This window comes from Melozone crissalis, unplaced genomic scaffold (genome assembly GCF_028551555.1).
Source record: "Melozone crissalis strain CALT ecotype California unplaced genomic scaffold, PUWL_Pcris_2 ptg000013l_1, whole genome shotgun sequence".
Lineage (NCBI taxonomy): Eukaryota > Metazoa > Chordata > Aves > Passeriformes > Passerellidae > Melozone > Melozone crissalis.
In genome coordinates this window covers 45,231,233-45,250,376 of record NW_026535791.1, presented here as the reverse complement: position 1 = coordinate 45,250,376, position 19,144 = coordinate 45,231,233, and the positions used below count along the sequence as shown (strand labels likewise).

At 41.5% G+C, this 19,144-nt stretch overlaps 1 protein-coding gene across 1 annotated transcript; it reads left to right on the top strand.

The window, feature by feature from the left end:
- The first annotated feature begins 238 nt into the window (after window positions 1-238).
- CHST10 (carbohydrate sulfotransferase 10) lies at window positions 239-18,822 on the top strand. The gene is made up of 6 exons (XM_054272040.1): window positions 239-320; window positions 5,064-5,203; window positions 7,988-8,085; window positions 10,772-11,006; window positions 13,237-13,342; window positions 15,219-18,822. The coding sequence occupies exons 2-6, from the start codon at window positions 5,080-5,082 to the stop codon at window positions 15,754-15,756; spliced, it is 1,101 nt and encodes a 366-aa protein (XP_054128015.1). The 5' UTR covers window positions 239-320; window positions 5,064-5,079; the 3' UTR covers window positions 15,757-18,822.
- Window positions 18,823-19,144: the final 322 nt, after the last annotated feature.

Here is a 19,144-nt window from a genome sequence, read left to right as displayed (position 1 = left end):
CTCCCTCCCGCCTTCGGGCGGCCGGGTGCGGCGCTGCGTCTTCCCGCAGCCGAACCGGGCTGTCCCCGCGGCGGCCTTCACCTTCCTCCCCTTCCCGGTGGCGGGGCTGGGGCCTGCCCGCGGCCCCGGAGGAGATGGAGGCGGCGGCGGCAGGGCCGGGCGGCGGCGGCGGCAGGGGCTGAGCGGGGCCGGGGAGGCGCCGCCGCCGCCCGCAGCCGGCCGGGGGGGATGCGCCGGCAGCCGGGGCCGCCCGAGCGGGCCGGCCGTGCCGCCGAGTGAGGCGGGAGCCCGGGGCTGCGGGCAGCGGCGCTGGAGGGCCGGTAAGCGGGGAGGGGCCGCGCAGGGCCGCGGGGGGAGGCCTGGCGGCCGCCAGCCCAGGGCAGGGGCTCCTCCGGCACCCCGGGTCGGGCGGGGATGCCAGCGGGCGCTGCGGGCATGTGTTGTCCGTCTCTGCCGGGTGAGGGGAAGCCCGCCCAGCTTCCCTCCAGAATGAGAAAAGTTTATGTCGGTTCATCCCAGGTCCCTGCGCCCGGAGCCGGGCTGGGACTGGGGCTGGGCACTGCCTCGGCTCGTCCCCTGCCGGTCAGAGCACGGCCCTGTGCCCTGTTCTTGGCGGGGACCGCTCTGTTCTTACGGAATGAATGGAGCACCCCTGAAGCCTGCACGCTGCCGTTCCCAGCACTAACGGGCGTGGGCTGCCCGCTGGAGCGGAGCTGCTGTCTGTCAGGCCGGGCACGGAGGGCAGGCAGGGTCCGGCCCGGCCCGGGGCCGCGGGACGGGCGCACGCCGGGCCTGCCCCGGGCCCGGGCGGGTCACGCAGCGGTGCCGGCGCCGCTGCTGCCCTGCTCCGGGTGCACATCCCGCTGGCAGGTGAACTGCGTGCGCACGGACCCCCCGGGCCCCAGCGGGAGCTGGAGGAGCCGACACGCAGGCCTGCTAGTGCCCTCGGGAGGAGGCGAGCTCTAGGAAACAACCAGCCTGTTACGATGTATGTTAGAACGTTAAGTAGCGCCACGCAACCTGCCAAAGGAGCGTCTGTGATATATGTTAGTCTGATTTTTTTTTTAAGTAGAACAAATTGGCCAGGTTTTCTTACCTGTAAAATAACACAAAGGAAGCATTGATGAAAATTAAGTAGGTTGTCCCAGTTAGCTGTTGCTTGGCCTTGCTTACCAGTTCCATTTCCAGTGATGTGAGTCATCATGTGCTGATGGGCAAGCACTTGGGAGTGTGAGTGACTCCTGGCGTGTCACTGCCATCGAGGATGCGGGCAGGGACTGTCCTGCCAAGGAGCTCCTGTGCAGGCAGCACAAACTGCAGAGCCAGAGGCTGTGCACTGAGTTTTAATGCTGCTTACATCGTTCACCCTTTGTCCCATCGTTCACTTGAAGACAGCAGTCTTCTGCAAAGAATGAGTGTTTATTCGAGGGAGCAGGTTACTTGTGGGCCTCGGGTCAAGCCTGCAACGCTGTGTCTCGATCTTTGGTTCATGTTTGTGTTGTGTGTTGGGCTGTGTGTGTTGGTGATCCCCTTTTTTCTCATGCAAAACCCTTCATCTGGCTAATCTGTGACAGTTTGCCTTTGTGGTAGCCCTGAGAGGGAAGGACAGAGGAATGGGTGGGGACAGGAGTTTTGAGATCTCGTGCTTCTAAAAAGTGTAAATTGCAGTAAGAGGGAAAAACTAACCAGAGAGCTGTGTATTTCATTGTGAGAAAATGGACTAAACCTTCAACATGTTTCTTGCTTTTGTCTGCTTGTAAAGTAAAACTGTGTTTTAGACAGCCAGAAATAGAAGGCTGTTTTGGAAGCTGAAGGAGCCTTTTAAAGAGAAAAATGAGAAGCTAGTACATGTATTTACTAGAAAATAAGTGCAGGAGAGGCAACAGAAAAGCAGCAAGGTTAGAGATAAAACAGAAAATGCAATTGCCCTATGTGAAAACAATAAAAATATTAAGGTAGAGACAGAGAAACAACATAAACACATTATTTTTTTTAAAAGTACTGATCATTGCCTTTGAGCATAATGGTTGAGGTACTCCTGTCTGTAATTTTGAATCGTTCTTCTTGAGATCAGTGATGAGCTGCTGATGCAGATGTACTTTAGGAGGCTGGAAGTAACAGTGTAGTAATATCATAATTACATTATGACAGATCCTCTGACAAGACTCTTACATTCTTGAGTATTTTTGCAGATTTCATGTGCACATTAAAAAAAGAAGAGTGTACAAAACTGCTTAATGTTTTCCTCTCAGCTTCCACATCTTGAAGGGTAAAAGTGGTGCTTCTTATGGATGGGGCTGCAGCTCTGACCCCTTCCTGCTCTAAGCCTGTCCTTAAGGTGGGAATTGTACTGCTTGTAGGTGACTGGCTGAAATGCTCTCCTGCCCCTACAGCACAGGACCTGGCAGCAGGGTCCTCTCTCCACTGACTGCATTCACGTCAGAGCACACAGCACCTGCATTTCCCATGTGATTTAACACAATTTCTTAGAAATCCAATACATGAATTACATAAGAGAATATAGATCAATAGTCCTTACTGAATGGTGTGCATCCATCACTGTTGTGGAAGTGGGCAGACTAGCAGGGAGGCTATGAATGTTGGAGGCCTTTCTACCCTGCTTTATGTAGGACAAATATACTGAGCTGGGCAGAGAGGTTTGGCCCAGACTTTTCATTATACCTCTGAAAAGCCCATAGCTGATTGTTAGAGATTTTCCTCCTGCAGAGTGTTCTCTGCAAGCTTCTGTCAGTCTGCTGCATTCAGCGTTTTGGATGTTGAACAGTTCTTATGGTTTTAGCAGAGCTACCTAAAAAGTAACAAATGTCATTGCTACAGTTCTGTGTCTTGATATCAGATCTGAATTTTTGTCTTCTGTGACAGCTGGAAATGAATGCAGTGTCTGAGAGTAAAGGTAACAAATCTCAGTGCTTAAGTGGAAGATGGTGCATTTCATGGCAGACTGAAAAATGAGGGCCTTTGAGACCTGGTGGTTTTCAGCATGAATCTTAGGGCAGGCTTCCACTAGTGCAGTGATAGGGTGAGAATAACTTTTGAACTACTTAGCTGAAAAGAGGCCAGTCTGATGGAATTCCTATGATAGTTGTATTTCCTGGTCAACAGCTTTCCAGATCATGAAGAATAAACATGTTTGGGATGTTGCATGATCAGTTGTCAGCCAGGGAATTGCAGCAAAAAGCAGGAGATGACAAACATTGTCTTGATGGAGGTCACAGCACCTGTAGTTGTCCAAAATACAGTTGATATCTAGGTATGGTGTTTTTAAAAGTACTTAAAAATGGATTCATGAAAGAAGAGGGGGGAAAGAAAGAAACTTTCAGAAACCAAACTGAAAAATGAGGAGATAAAAATAGGCCTCAACACTGCCATCCTAGCTAATTTTTTTTTCCCTTTAACTGGAGATATTCAGTTCTTTTCATCCTCTTATCCACTTTGCATACATCACTTGGGTCCCAAGTCTGTTTTGAACTGCTTGACTGCCTGCACAGGTTTTCAGCATATCCTGAAGATCGTTCACTGCTGTCAGCTTTAGAGAGAATTCTTCCTGGAAACATTTGCATTGCTGGAAGGCAAAAGCTAGTTGGAAAAGCATTGGCACCTGTAGCAGTAGTAGTGATGTTGCAGGTGGACATGCTGAAACAACATCAAAACCAGGCTTACTTCTGGTATTGAAATTTTATGGGAATGAAGAAAGTGGAATACTGGTATATGACTGAGAAACTTAATAAACACTTCCTTAGAAATGTTAACTAACATTTTTTTGCATCATAACTGGCAATGAGGGCATTTCTTGTATTCCTTGGCAATTCACTTAAATGCCAGTATAGAAATTGTGATCACAAACCATGCAGACGTGACTCTCATTGAAGTTGCATGTGGCTACTTTAGGACTGAGTTTGGTCCTATTGCTAGTTACAGGATTGTTGTGAGGATGTCATTGTATGAGATTTTTGTATTAGATCCTCTTTGGTTAAATGCTTGGATGTTGTGTTCCATGTGTTCTCAAAAGGAAGCATTCACTGTTTTCAGCACCTGAGTTCAGCCCCTCAGGTGTCTTATCTCTCCAGCAACAGTAGAGATAATAGTGCTAAACTTTTGTAGGTTTTGGATGTGGGTTATTTTTTTATTTGCAGTGGAGCTTTCACAGATACCTGGTGTCCACCCCCATGTGTATTGCCCATCAGAAGCTGGAAATTCAGCTAAAGATACAGCCTAAAATTTTCCATTTCTCTTAGTGGCTGGGCACTTCAATCTCTTTTATCATTGGTTTCCTTATATTTAATCTTACAGTCATAGAAAAAAATTTATTAGGATAGCAGTTTCAAAAATCAGGATAGAACTGTGTGTATTCAGTCAGTTCCTGTGGGTGGTTTCTTTGCACATTAAAACTGCTGTCTCAGTTGTTTGGGTAACCCTTCCTGCACTCCTGAGGAGGTTCTGTCTTTGAGGCTTACCTGCAGGGATACAGCTACATGTAGTAGGCAGTGCTGCAAGGAAACTGAAAAATATTTGGTCAGCTTCAGCTTAGTGTTCCAGCTTGGTAGCTTCCAGCCTGTAATTTCTGTGGGCTGGGCAGGGGAAGAGTCCATGTTATATGTCATAAGCTGGCTTGGGATAACCAAGTATAGTGTTAATGGTACATCTACCACTGAGAGCACAGCTTTCTTCAGTCTCCCCTCCTCTCCTACAATGGGCTGTCTTGCTAAGCTGAATCAAAAAATAAACTCTTCTTTTAAAAAATGGGGGTTTTGATCTATCTCCCCAAGCAGTCAGACACAGTGCAATTCCCAGCACAAGCAGAAGGGGGGAATGTGAACAAGGGTGAAGGAGTGAAGCCTCCCTTTGGTAGCAGCCAGTGGTTACATTGTCTCAGCCTTAATGTTGCTTAAAAATACAGCTGGATGGACAAAAAGTTAAACGTGGAATCTACTGCTATGTTTAATGACACACATACATATTAAAGTTTTATTTTTGGTTATGGAAAGTACTTTTTCTAAACTAACAAAAATAATTAATGTGTCAATCTTTTCTCTTTCAAACAGGAAGTGCCAACTTTATATGGCTCACATGCATGCTGACAACATGCACCACCAGTGGCTGCTGCTAGCTGCTTGCTTTTGGGTGATATTCATGTTCATGGTTGCTAGCAAGTTTATCACATTGACTTTTAAAGACCCAGATGGTAAGTTTAGCTTTAATGTTTGATGTGAAACAGAAAATTGAATAGTGCTTCACAAAAATATTCTTTTTTATGAAAGTAGCTCTTGGCGTGTTATCACTTCTTCAGTAGGACTGAGAACAGAACAACTAAATGTCTGGAAGTGACAGTGCTGATATTCAGTTCCATTTGTTGCTAGAAGTCTGCAAATCTAACATCACAGGAGATTTTTTTGGTGGTTGAGAACAGAAGGGATCGTGTTTGGCAGTACTGTCTTGGCAGGTCTGCTTTTTCAATTACATTTAGTTTCAGTATCATGATCTACTAGGGGTAGAACTTATGTGCAAAAACAACAGAGCACTGTTACCTGTTTAAAGTGAGAAGAGGCTCAGAGGGCACTGAAGAGTTCATTTCACATGATACTAGTTTGTCTTTTTGTCACTGCTTGTCTTGTGGCTGAGGCATTATGTAAAACTTGTGGAAAGTTTTATTTCATTTGCAATGCACTTTGCCTAGCCACCTCTGGCCTGCTTCTTGCATTCAGTTTTATCCCCTGCTATTTGACTTGTAAACAGCTTATAGGCTTTTGCTCAGCTTAAGTAGCGGAGATGTTATTAAGATGATGAGGAATTTAAGCCATTTGATGACACCACACAGCATGTTACTTTTGTGTCTGGTGGGGAGCTGCTCTTACAAAGCCACCCTACAGAGAGCTTTGGGTGAAGGTGATGATATGACTTGGGGTCTTAAGGGATCTGTTTCTGCATCTTCCTAAGGCATGCGAAAAATATGTAATTTTGAAGCATTGACACTTGTGCCGTGTTTTTCAATAACTGGATAAGGGATAAGTACATTAGGTGTACCTTTATAAATAATATGCATCTATGTGAAGATTTATTCAGCAAGCCTTACAAAGGAGAAATGTAGACTAACTTAGCTTTCCTTGGACCCATCTGTTCTGTCCTGGTACATCTGCAAATCAGCTAGTCTTATGTTAGTAGTTATATCTTCCAGTATTTCACTCCATGCCAAATCTTGTTTCCCAGTTCAGGTATTCTTTGGGTGTTTCTTTCCATCAGAATTTGTCAGGAAAATTAAAATGTACTTTAAAAAGCCTATCTGCTAGAGCATAGCCTTTGCATTTATTTGCTTTTTATTATCTTGGCTTGCCAAGGTTTTTCTTTTTTTTTTTCTATGCTGAATCTTCCACTACTTTTGAGTAGTTCTCTGAGCAGATGATATATAAATTCTTAAGCTTGTCCTGCAAAGGCATGACTATAGTTAAGTGTATATATCTGTTGGAGTGTTTGTAATAAAACTGATTAAGGGAAATGCTTTGACTGTACCAACAGAATTTTGGAGGAAGTCCAAACAGGATGGCAAATCCTGGAGAAGCTCTTCTAGGCTTAATAAAATATAACTTGTCAGAAATTTTTCTTATTTGGATGTGTCTTCCCAGCAGATGGAATAAAACCAGCAGATGCTCAATGAATCAATGTTCTTTTGTTTAAGCCTTTTACTGATGTCTTGGGTGCATGAGCAGTAGGAACTTCTTAAGGAGCAAATTTCTGGCCATCATTCCTAGTAGCATCTACAGGCATGCTTTTGCACAATGATAGTGAAAAAATAGTTTAGCTGCTCTTTCACTGAATCAGATTACTTGTATTTTACAGAACACCATGAAGCAAGTCTGTGCACAGCAACAGTTACAGTTTCTGAATGCTTGAATGCTTCCATTGCTTTCAGTTTTAACTTGCTTTTCCATGCGTGCCCTTTGTTAAAATCCTGTGTAGGCAGAGTAGAGTACTCCCTGAAGAAAAGGGCATAGGCAGTGCTCACATTTTCTCAACCATGAAACAGTAAGCCCCTGTGGATGCAGATGAGGAAACATTATTCATAGAAGAATCTATATGAAGGGAAAAGTAATCCAGTATGGATGGAAATAAATTTTCAGGGAGAAAACATGTTCTTTTTGCTTTGTAGTTAGGGAAAGTTGCTTCAAATTATTTTTGGTTTTTCTGCACTGTATAGACTAAAGCTAAAACCCTGTGATATTTTGTGGTTTTTTTGTACCATACTAAATGCAAAAGATGAAAAGGGTTCTTCCTTTTCTTGCTTTAATTTGGTCTCAAACTATTAACTGTCGTAAAAGCACTAAAAAAGAAAAAGAGTATCAGCTGAGTTTGCTGTTGGGAGAATCTCTAAAGAAGGCTATTGGTCCAGTAAAAAAGGAAGAGGGGATCTTTATTTTTGATTTTAGGTGCTTACTTAGAGTACCACAAAAATAAAAGGGTGTCCATAATGACACTTTCCTTCTTGTAAGTTTAATAGTCTACAAAAGAAGAAACATTTTTACTAGTATAAGGGGAGAGAGGAACCTGATAGATTTAAGTTTTTTGTTTGGATGTGCTTTGTCCAGTTCATTGAAAAATAAAAATCTCCAATGCACAAGTCCATATAGTTATACCAAATTATCTATCAGTTGAGGTATTTGGAGTCAAGACTTTGATATCTCTACACACTTTATAGAAAAAAGCAAAGACAACAACCAAAAAACCCAAGTAAAATATAATGGGTATGTTTCTTTGATAAAACTCAAATGAAGTTGCGTCCAAAATTCCCAGAGTACATCCTTTAAAATATTCATCGTCTGTGTCTGTCTTGTCTAGTACCTTTCCATGTGGAAACAAACCCTAGTGTTTTGTAAGGTTAATACAGAAAGTAAAGTTGATGTGTTTTAGTTGTAAAGCAGAAATAGTTGCTTTTCCCTCACCTTCTGTAATGCTGTTATCTCTCTCCCTTCTTCAGGCTATAGTGCCAAGCAAGAGCCATTGATTCTGACAGCTGTGACAAAAGTGGAGGAGGTACATGTGCCAGAGGAAAAACATTGGCCTGAAGAATTCCAGGTGCATACTCTTGAGATAAAGGTTATGTGTATTAAAGAGTAGAAGAAAAGAAGAGATTAAAGAAGGGCTTCCTGTTGTTAAGATGAATTGCTAGACAGGAATTATTTATTCAGGCTGTTCTATTTAGATAGAGGCGACAGAATTCATTTTAACTTCACAAAGCTGGTTTGTTACGGTAATCTGCTGTCTTGTTTATCTGAATGATTCAACTTAATGTGTTTCCATTTCTCGGAGAAAATTGTTACAGCACTCCTTTATCAAGTCAGGACAGTCATATTTGTTAGCCTTTTTAATGTAATGGCCCAGTTTTGGATTACTTGTGTTCTGTCTTGCCATAGCGATCAGGTTTGTGCTTGTTGAGGGCAAGCCTGTGTCTGCTCTATTCTCTTCGATTTCTGCCCAATCTCTCTGCTTCTTTTTATCACTGTCAATTTCTTCTTCATATTTTGTGCTCTTTTGTGTTTCACATTTCAGCATTTTTCCAGAGTAGAACATGAACACAATAGTAGTCAATACCAGTTGATCTTTTAGATGCATAGTTCTGTGCTTTCAGCAAATTGACAATGAAACTCTGAAAATCCTTTATCCAAATGTAAATTTTTAGACCAGTTGCAGAGTGCGATAAATCAAATTTTTTTCTTTATTTTTGCATTAGTACATAAGTCATCTTGTGTTTAAAGTATTTTTGTGATGCAGCATGGAAGGTAGGTTAGCTGTATAAGTGTGACTCTTTTTGGTTTCATTTTTCAAAAGCACAAAATTTAGGTGATCTTCAAAATACTTGGGAAAAACACTTTGTTCAGTGGAAGGTAGATATATAGAGAGAGTTTTATTAGCTTTCTTTGCTAGTGTGGAAGAGGATAATAAGGTTTCTGGATATAAAACAATTCTCTCTTGACTTCCTGACAGCATGAAATGTAGAGTAACAACATTAATTTTGATTACATGCAGAAAGAGTTGTTTGGACAGATAAAATAATCTGACAGACTGTTCAGATTACATTTTGAGCAGGGGGTATTGGAGAAGAGTAACAAACAGAAAAAGCAGATTTCCCTCCCCCCCCCCCCCCCTTAAGAAAGGTTGAGACAAAAAGTAAAATAATTCCTTTTTCATCTCTGGCTTGGACACTGCATCTAAAATCATAGAATCACAGAATGGTTTGAGTTGGAAGGGACTGTTGAAGATCGTCTAGTTCCAAGCCCTCTGCCATGGACAGGGACACCTTTGATTAGCCCAGGTTGCTCAGAGCTCCATCCAGCCTGGCCTTGAGCATTTCTGGGGTGCTCCATCCACAGCTTCTCTGGGTAACATGTTCCAGTGCCTGACTACAGTCATAGGAAAAAATTCCTTCCTAATGTCTAAACCTGTTTTTTTTCAGTTGAAAACCATTACCCCGTCTTGTCACTGCAGGCCCTGGTAAAAAGTCTGACTTTTTTACAAACCCCTTATGAGCATTGAAAGGCTGCAGTGAGGTTTTCCTGGAGCCTTTTCTTCTCCAGGCTGAACAGCCACAGCTGTCTCAGCCTGTCTTCATAGGAGAGGTGCTCCATCTTGGACCATCTTCATGGCCTCCTCTGGGCCTTCCCTTAACAGGTCCCTGTCTTTCCTGTGCTGGGAAAAGCAGGGCTGTGTGCAGCACTCCAGGTGGCAGCAGACCACAGTACAGGGGGAGAATCACCTCCTTTGACCTGCTGGCCACTGTGCCTTTTTTAATGCAGTCCAGGGTGCAGTTGGCTTTCTGGGCTGCAAGCACACACTGCCAGCACATATGCAATTTTTCACTCATAGTATCCCCAAGTCTGTGGCAGGGTTGGTCTCAATCAGTTCATCCCCATGTCTGTATTGATATTAGGGACTGCCATTCAGTTGGTGGAAAGGTGAAAAATTGTCAGTAGAAATTTAAACTTTCCTATCACCCCTTAACTAGAGAAGATTCTTTTTCCTCACACTCCACTAGTTGTGAGGCAAAAGGTGGTTGTGGTTCCTTTCTTAGGCTCAGAAAAATGAGACGTGTGAAACAGCTCATCCATTTTTGGGGAGAGGTATCCTGATACTTCTTTTATGTGTCACACTGATGCTCAATGATCACATTTTTATTTACCTGATTTTATTTCAACTTGGATAAATGGAAACACTGGACACCTACAGGTGCTAAAGAACAACACAACACAGAATTTTTATCCTAAATTTGTTCCCAGCCAGATGGGTTACAAAATATTCTGAGCTGGAAAGGACCAACAAGGATGATAGAGTCCAACTCTTAGCCTGCACAGGACATCCCCAGGAATCACACCATGGGCCAGCCCCATATTCTCAGAGCTTAAAGCATAATTTATGTTGGAATTCCTGTCCTAACCTCTCAGAAGCTTTTATCACACGTTGTTGAAATTCCGTGAGAGTTACAGTATTTGATCAGGGCATGTTTAATCCACACAGATAAGGCTGTGTTGTGTGGAAAAGCTCTTACTGCTGTATATACTACCATGTAATGTCTTAAGAGCTGAACCAAAGTACAGCATTAGCACAGGAAGCAAACTGTTGGCTACTCCTTTAGTTAATACATAGCAATGTTTTAATCTGGGAGTCATTAGGGTGCATAGTTTGGGGATTTTTCTACTTCATAATTTGATCTGAAAACTAAAGTCTTTAACTTTTGTTTTTTCTTTCTCCTCTGCATTTCATAAAGCCAACTGGAAAAGCATTTTCAGGAAATCTGATCCGCCAACCCCTGGTTCATATGGAAAGACTTGAGCTTCTCAGGAATGTCTGCAGAGACACTGCATTGAGAGATCTCTCTCATACTGCAGTTTCCAAATTCGTCTTGGACCGAATATTTGTGTGTGACAAGCACAAGATCCTGTTTTGTCAGACGCCAAAAGTGGGCAACACTCAGTGGAAAAAAGTCTTGATCGTTTTAAATGGTATCTGCTTTTCTGTGGGTGTGTGGCTTTCTTTGAGGAGGAGGAGGAAATGGAATTGTTCTAACTGGGGCAACTGAAATGGATTCTTTCTGCATTTCTGTACGCTGATACTTAATTTCAGCTTTTCATTTATCACAGTTGTTTCTTGTCCTTTCAAAACATCCCCTTAAAATGAGATCTGTTCTTTCTGTAAAAATAAGTATTGTTATTACTTGACTCTAAAGTTGAGTCATGACAGAGTACCCATATGCATGTGGTAGGTAGGTTTCTTATCTTTGAAGGGGTGCACTAAATTATAGAATTTGAAAGTGTGTGACAAGGTATTATAATTGCTAAGTAATAATAATATATCTGGCTAAAGGCCAGTGACTTTTAACTAGAGATTTTAGCCATGAAGAAAGCTGGTTAAAACTTGGCAGCTCCTCTTGGTCTGTCTTGCTGAAGTCTTGTGTGTGTTCTGTCAGTGAACCATCTTAAGAGTTACAAAGATTCTGAGGTGCTTAACACAATAGTTGGGACACCAAAGATATGTTGTAAAAGATGGTGAAAGAAGGACTAAAGCGACAAGTGTGTTTGAAGAAATAGCAAGTGGGCTGTGTCCCTCAGCAAAGCTTTTCTAGCAAACACTACTAACATTAAAAACTTTAATTTTCATTTCATCCTTGATCTGTGGATGTGAGCTAAAAATCTTGCAGAGGTACACGCATACCTATGTGTATGCATGTTTCTTAATACCTATGAAAGCAACACTCAAAGTACTAAATATGGAATTGTATGAGGGCATTGGAAGTACCTGCTCTTAGCAGCATTGAGAGATAACATGCAAAGAATGCCTCAGAATTGGCAGCCATGTATTGGCTATGCAGAGTGGAGGATAACTCACATATTAACAGCAGGGAACTTTTCACCTTGAGTCTCCTAGTTCTGTGATGTTGGATAATGATAGAAAATTGCTTCCACATAAACATGGTCTCTTTTGCCTTAAGCCACCAGTGCACTGGTGTCTGCTGATGAAGGCTACTGCTGTGGTTGACCTAACTTTCTCCTCTTTGGGTATTCTCAAAAGGCAGGGCTGATACTTGAGGAGGAATAATTTATGCCCAAATACCTAAGTGGTATTTGGAGGTTCAGGAGGGGGAAATGCAGCTGTGGCACTGTGGGGGAGCCAACTCTGCTACTGCTTGTACTATGTTCTCTGAATGAATGCAAGGTATCAGTTTCTGTGAGGCTGTCTCATCTGACATCTGTTGTCCACATGTGATTCACCTATGGTACCAAAAAATACAATTGAAAACCTGAAACTGGTACAATACAACTCTAGTCCCCACCCCTCACCCTGCTCCCTCCAGGAAAAAAAAATAGAAATTGGAAAACTGAGCAGCTGAGTGGTGTGTATTATTCACTTGAGTTCTGGACATGAGAAGGCTGTAGGGGCTTTCACTTAACAGGCTTGTTTTGTAGCACCCTGTGCTTGTTGCAGGTTGATATTCTGAAACGATGCTGTTATGTGAAGGCTTGTGCCTAAAGCCCAAGGGGCCACATGAGATGTTTCTCAAGGTCATAAAACCTTCCAGGATCAGGATACTAAAATGAATGCAGCAGAGTTAAGTGACGTTATTTTTCTTGTCAGCTCATGTGCTTTCAGAAATGAGTATCTGGAGACTTATGTTGTTAATTTTAGTGCCTTTTAATCTGTGGAGTATTCTCTGATTGGAATTTTTGTTTCCGCACAGCATACTCGTTAAAAAAAACTTTGTGGATCCTGAAAGCAAAGTACTTTTGCATTGAAGCAGTTCCAAAAGCAGCTCATAGCATTTATTTCTGTTGGTGGTTGAAGCTCAGCCAAAAAAACTGGTTCCTTCTGAGTTAATCCTGAAAGTCTTCCTCCATTTGTATATGCCTGCAGAGGGAAAGAGAATGGGGACACTGACATGTGAGGAGTTACAGGCTTAGACATAATTGCTGATTAAATGTGCATAATATGCTTTTCTGAGAATTTTGTGGCCGTTTGGTCTTGGACCTTGATGTCACATACCCTGAAGAATTTTAACAGTTTTCAGCTTTGCAGTCAAAATCTCTCATAATTTAACAGTTTTAAACATAGTAACTTTAAATGGTAAAAATAAAGAAAAGAGAAAGACATAAAACTGTCAGCCATACATGCTTGCTCATACTCACTGGTTTTTTCCCCTTGAATGAATCACTTGCTCTCTCATTTTGATTTGTCCAGGAGCATTTTCTTCCATAGAAGAGATCCCAGAAAACATTGTACATGATCATGAGAAGAATGGCCTTCCACGCTTGTCCTCTTTCAGTGACTCTGAAATTAAAAAACGGTAAGTGGCCCTGCCAGTGAGTGTGGGAGGGGTTTGAGGTCAGTGGTGTTATGAGCAATCAAGGGTACACCTGAAGTCTGTGTCTGAAACTCAGGGCAGCCGGGTTTCTGTGCCACCACTTGTATTATGGCACTATTCTGTTATCCTCACAGATGTTGCTGTATCTGCCTTCCTACTGCCTTGGAAGGAGAGCACCAGTGTAATTTGTGATATAGTTAGGTGAGCCAACCAACTCCCTGGCACGTAAGGTTTCTGTAATTCAATGCCTACCTAGTTGTTAGATAGCTGACCTTCAGAACAGAAGGTTTAGTTGGATAGCCCATCCTGATGTCTCATATGGTAAACCTTACTGCCTACAGGTAAGATTGTCATTGCAGCAGACTGACTTACTGGGACTGAGCTGGTTAGATTTAAATTGTTAGTGCTTCTTAGCCCCAGACTATTTTCCATTCAGCTGAACCACTTTGTTTTCCTGTTTAAGTGCTTCTGGTTATTTTCAGAGCCAAAAAATACTCAGCAATAGAACTTCTACATTACTTTGGCTAGTTTTTTAACTGTGTCTGCTCTCATGTCTATGAGAGCCTATGCCATGTATAATCCCTGTAAGGGGTGGCAACATGGAGAGAACAGGACATAGGTTAACAGTGGACACTTGTAAGCCTGTTCTTGCATGGGTTTGTGTGCATTGCACCATTCTGACGAGTCAGTCCTTTATACATGTGTCACATGTTAGTAGAGCTCAGCCCAAGGGGTTTTGTTGCATGCAGTGGCACAAGGACATTTATCACAGCTGTGCCTGGAGAATTGGGGTCACTTGATTGTGTTCGTATTGTGCAAAGGAAATTATGGTCACTGCATTCTTGAGAACATGGATCTGTTTCCCTCCCTGTGAGCTGCCCTGCAGAATGGAGCTGTTCACCTGGGAGTAAGCCCTAGTTAGGATATATGAAGTTGAGTCCATTATTGTTTGGGTTGCTGTGTTCTGCTCAGCATGGAGGCTATGCTGGAGGTGTGTAACATGGATTTGGTTTGGATCTGAAATTACCAGAGTTTTAGGTAGGGAAAGCAGGATGGTGTGGATCTGTTGACTCAGTTTGGTGACCTCTATCTAGCCCTGCCTGGCTAGGAGTAAGTCTGCAGTACCTGAAGTATGATGCAAGTGGCGTACAGGCTGAAGAGTCTATCCATGTCCAGTCCATCCATCCTTATTTCAGTGAGGACTGGGCTCTCAATCTCTTTTTTTAGCTATTTATTGAAATAGACTTTGTTTTCAATTTATTCCTCCTACAAATAATCTGACTACAGAATATCACATACTACTGTATCACAGTAGTACATTAAATTCTGTTGAAAACTGTGGTCTCATGTTTCAGTGGTGCTCTCAGCCATTATTGAAAGCATGACAAAACATCAAAATAAAATACTGTTCTTAACTTCTTTGTACTTAAGCAGCAATTTTTCTAACTGCCTGCCAGTGAAAAATGCAGCCTTCTATATACATTCAGCTGCACCAATGCACTTTTCTCCCTGTCCTTATGTATTTTGGTTTTTTGAGCTTGATCACATGACATTACAAATATCTTTAACCTGGAGCTCTCAGTGTCTTTTGTCTCCTGTTTATTATGGATTGAGATAAGCTAAACTCCTCCAGTTTGAATAAAATGTGAAAACTACCATTAACCATTTCTTCTTTGTCCTGTATGTAAAAACTGCTAGTGAGAAGACAGAAATTGTATTTAGTCCCATTGATTCCAATATTGATACAAGTGCTCTAAGATTCCTGTTGCTGTGTCTGTGGTCAGAGTTCATGTACATTTCGTAAGTGCTATGCTAAACACTTTCCTTAATTATTTAATTTTTTTCTTCCTCTGTTTAGACTGAATTTATACTTCAAGTTTTTTATTGTTAGAGATCCATTTGAAAGACTTATTTCTGCGTTTAAGGACAAGTTTGTGCACAACCCTCGGTTTGAACCTTGGTACCGGCATGAAATAGCTCCCGGCATCATCCGTAAGTACAGGAAGAACCGCACAGAGACCAAAGGGCTGCAGTTTGAGGATTTTGTGCGCTACCTGGGGGACCCCAATCACCGATGGCTGGATCTTCAGTTTGGTGACCACATCATTCACTGGGTGACATACGTGGAACTTTGTGCTCCCTGTGAAATCACATACAGTGTGATCGGACACCACGAGACCCTGGAGGACGATGCTCCGTATATCTTGAAAGCAGCAGGCATAGACCACTTGGTATCGTACCCCACAATCCCCCCAGGCATAACAGTGTACAACAGAACAAAAGTAGAGAGGTATTTTTCAGGAATTAGCAAGAGAGACATAAGACGCCTCTATGCACGATTTGAAGGCGATTTTAAACTCTTCGGTTATCGTGAGCCTGATTTCTTGCTTAACTGACACCTGGGATAAGATCTGAAAAAATGTCTCATGGATTAATCTAATCCTGTGTGAATACCAGCTGCAACACTGGCAGAGCTGAGAATGACCATTTGTTTTCTAGCTTTTTGATGTTGCTCCATTTTTCAATGAAATATTTGTCATATGAACAACTAGGGGCTTACAGTTGTTGTTTCCTGACCATGTTTTCAGTACATTATTGCAATCTGTTAGGAATTATGTCTCTGTTATCTAAAATACAGAATTTGTCTTCTCCCCTCTTCCCTCCAGGAAAAAGGAGGAAGAACAAATGGGCTATGATCTTCCTCTCCTCCCAGACAGAATGCCATTTTTGAAATGTTACGTATTTGTAAAGGTGACAATTTCACTGTAGGTTAACCCTGACATGAGGGTAAACATAATGATTCCTGCTCATGAGAAAGTCATGTAGTCTCCCATGAGCTTTGTAAATGAGAGGCCAGTACAAGATTAGAAATTAATTAAATGCTTGACAAATATAACCATCTAGGTTCTGTCATGTGACTGCTACAATAACGCTGATCTAATCCCATTCTTGTTTGTCAAAAAATGAACCTAATTAGACAGAAGCTTTTAGGGATGTACAAAAATGAACTGGTTCCACATCCCAATTGTCTCTGTATTTTTGTCAAGTGTTTCCTGTATTTACTACTGGTGTATTGAGCCTCATAATTCTACTTTTGATTTTCAAGAGATTATTTAACTCCTGGCTATGTAAGTTATGTGAGAACACCAGCTGCAAGTGGAGCATAGAAGAAATATGAAACTCTTAAGGAAACTGTTAAGGAAAATTAATTTAAGTATCAGTTGTATTTGTGGGAGCACATACAATAATCACAAGATGCTCTCACACAATTTAACTTGTCTTTTCTTCTAACAGTTAAGATTAATAAAGAAGTTACAAAAGCAAGATGTCATATTAAAGAGCTGCTTACTTGGATTAAAGTTCCACCTTTTTCTTATATCCAGCCTTGCTCAGTTCTGTACCTCAGAGAACAGAAAGTTTATCCCTTCTGAAAATTCATCTCCCTTCTGCTAAAAGAGAGAAGGAGACAAGATGAATCCCTGATTTTTCCAGTGATTCACTGCCACGGCGTCCCAAGTCAGAAACTACTTACATTTATGTTACTGATGCGGTAAATTAGCTATTTGCCAAAAGTTTAAATGTTGCCTAAATTTGTGTACCCATTTTATGCATTAAAAAAAAGAACTGAATTGAGTGAATGCAGCCATCATATTTGCTCGTGCTTGTATGTTGTCTTATAAAGAGCAGTCTTTTGTCTGAGTTCACCAGCAATAAAAATCAGTGTGCTGCCAGAAGAGAGATAGACCAAATATCTGAAATACAGGAATTGCTCTGTCACAGTGAGCATGTGAACTGTATTTTTTAAATCATTGTCCCAAAATATTTATTTTCAGATCAGCATAATGTTGCTGGCTAGGAATGCTAATGATGGCCAGTGCTATGGAATCTGTTTTTAAATCCAGCCACTGTATGTTTTTGATAGCTTTCTGTATTAACACAAGGAAAAGAAAAGCTTGTGTAAAAGAAAAGCTGTGCCAAGCTGACATGTGCTGCTACCCACAAACAGGAAGCCCTGTTGTAGGTGAAAATTATTTCAGAAAGATCTCAACAGATGACCTGAAATAAAGAAGAATAATCATTCACTGGGCATTGTTAGCAAGAGAATAATCCAGGGTGGCAAAGTTGGAAGGTAGGATAATTTTTCAGGTTGGTTTGTTGGTTTTTTTAACAACTACGGTGCCCTAACTTGTTAGTTCTTAACCAATGATAAAAAGATGTTAACAGCTCCAAGTTTTTCTGTAGTTTTCTTCATATGGAAACTTAGCAAAATGCACTGATACATGCATTTTGGAGCTAATAACCTGATGGATTACCTTGCTGCCAATTTGAAATGTAACAGTGAATAATGTATAGTAAATTCAGGCCTTAAAGTTTAATAAAGTAGAATTGTTTTCCTCTGAAAGTATAAGCTGCTGATCCCACAGAGAGCCAATGTATGTTTTTCTTGGTAAATTACTTAATGTATTGCTTGCTTAAAAATTGCCAGATGAAAAGTGCTACATAAATATTAAGTAATAATATTTTTTTTCTGATAGCTTTCTCTGCATTGAGTTCTGGGCTCTGAACAGGACTATGGACTGACCTAGGCAGAGGTGTATAATCCTCTCCCATCTCTGCGTTCCCATCTTTTCAGGCTGGAACTGGAATGCAGGTTATCATTTCTTCAATTCAAATGTGAATTTTCTCCATTCAGTTATATATTCCTGAACTATATTTTCTTTCTAGAAGCATGGGTTTGTTTTTTTCCTTACATGGCTGAAGCAACAACGGTGCAATTTTGGCACATCTTTTGAGGAAACTTGTATACCATGATGGTCCTTGGCAGATTGTAGTAGGACTCTCCTAAAATTGGTGCAGTGCAGGCAGGACAGAGTGTGCTGTGTTAGGGAGGAGGCTCTTGCCACGCCAGTTATGATAAATTAAATGCTTGTGGTTTGTTTCAGCTTGATTGTACTCTGCACAAGGCTTTTACAAATGTAGTCTCAGTGGCACGCACAAACATCATTTGGTTGTTCAGATGTTATTTGCATACCACTTTCAAACTGCAGATGATATTTATGTCATATTTTTGGAACTGCTGGCCCAGATTATTCTTTCTCCTTTCTTATTACTGTTACAGCTTCAGAAAACAAATTCACATCCTTACTTTGTGCATCTGTGTCTCTTTGTTTTCTCTCCTCAGCAGCTTTTGAATCCTTTGGCCCATTTTAGCCACATTTTGCAAAGGAAACTCAAGGGGTAGTGAGTTGAAGTAATTTTGCTGAAAATAGGAGAAAAAAACACTCTTTGTACATCAGAGAATCCATACTGTATGTTGACTTTAGCAAAAGTGCAGACAGGAAACAGTTTTACTGTATCTGCTCATATGGAGCTCCTGATTTCTAATGGACTCCCTTCCCTAGTGCTCCCTACAGTCTGGCCTCTTATCTCTGCTAAGACAAAAATTAAATTCAATTGTGTTGCATGGGTCTATTATCTTCATGTTCCTAATAAAATTGAGCTAACTGGGTTTTTTGACATCTTGGGAGTAAGAAAATTTGTCTTGTGAAAATGGATTCAGTATTCACTTGCTTGCGAAACAACTTTTATAGGGTAATGCCTATCCCCTTTTAACTTCAGCACGCAGTGCATTGTCACTGCTGTGCTGTCTGATTGCGTGCCATGAAGATGTTTTTCTGTAGTTAAAAATACACGTGCTTTTTTTTCTTATTTTGGGAACTGTTCTGTCAAAGAAGATGTCTTGAAAATATGTATTCTTCCCAAAAAAGCATGTTGTTTTCTGAG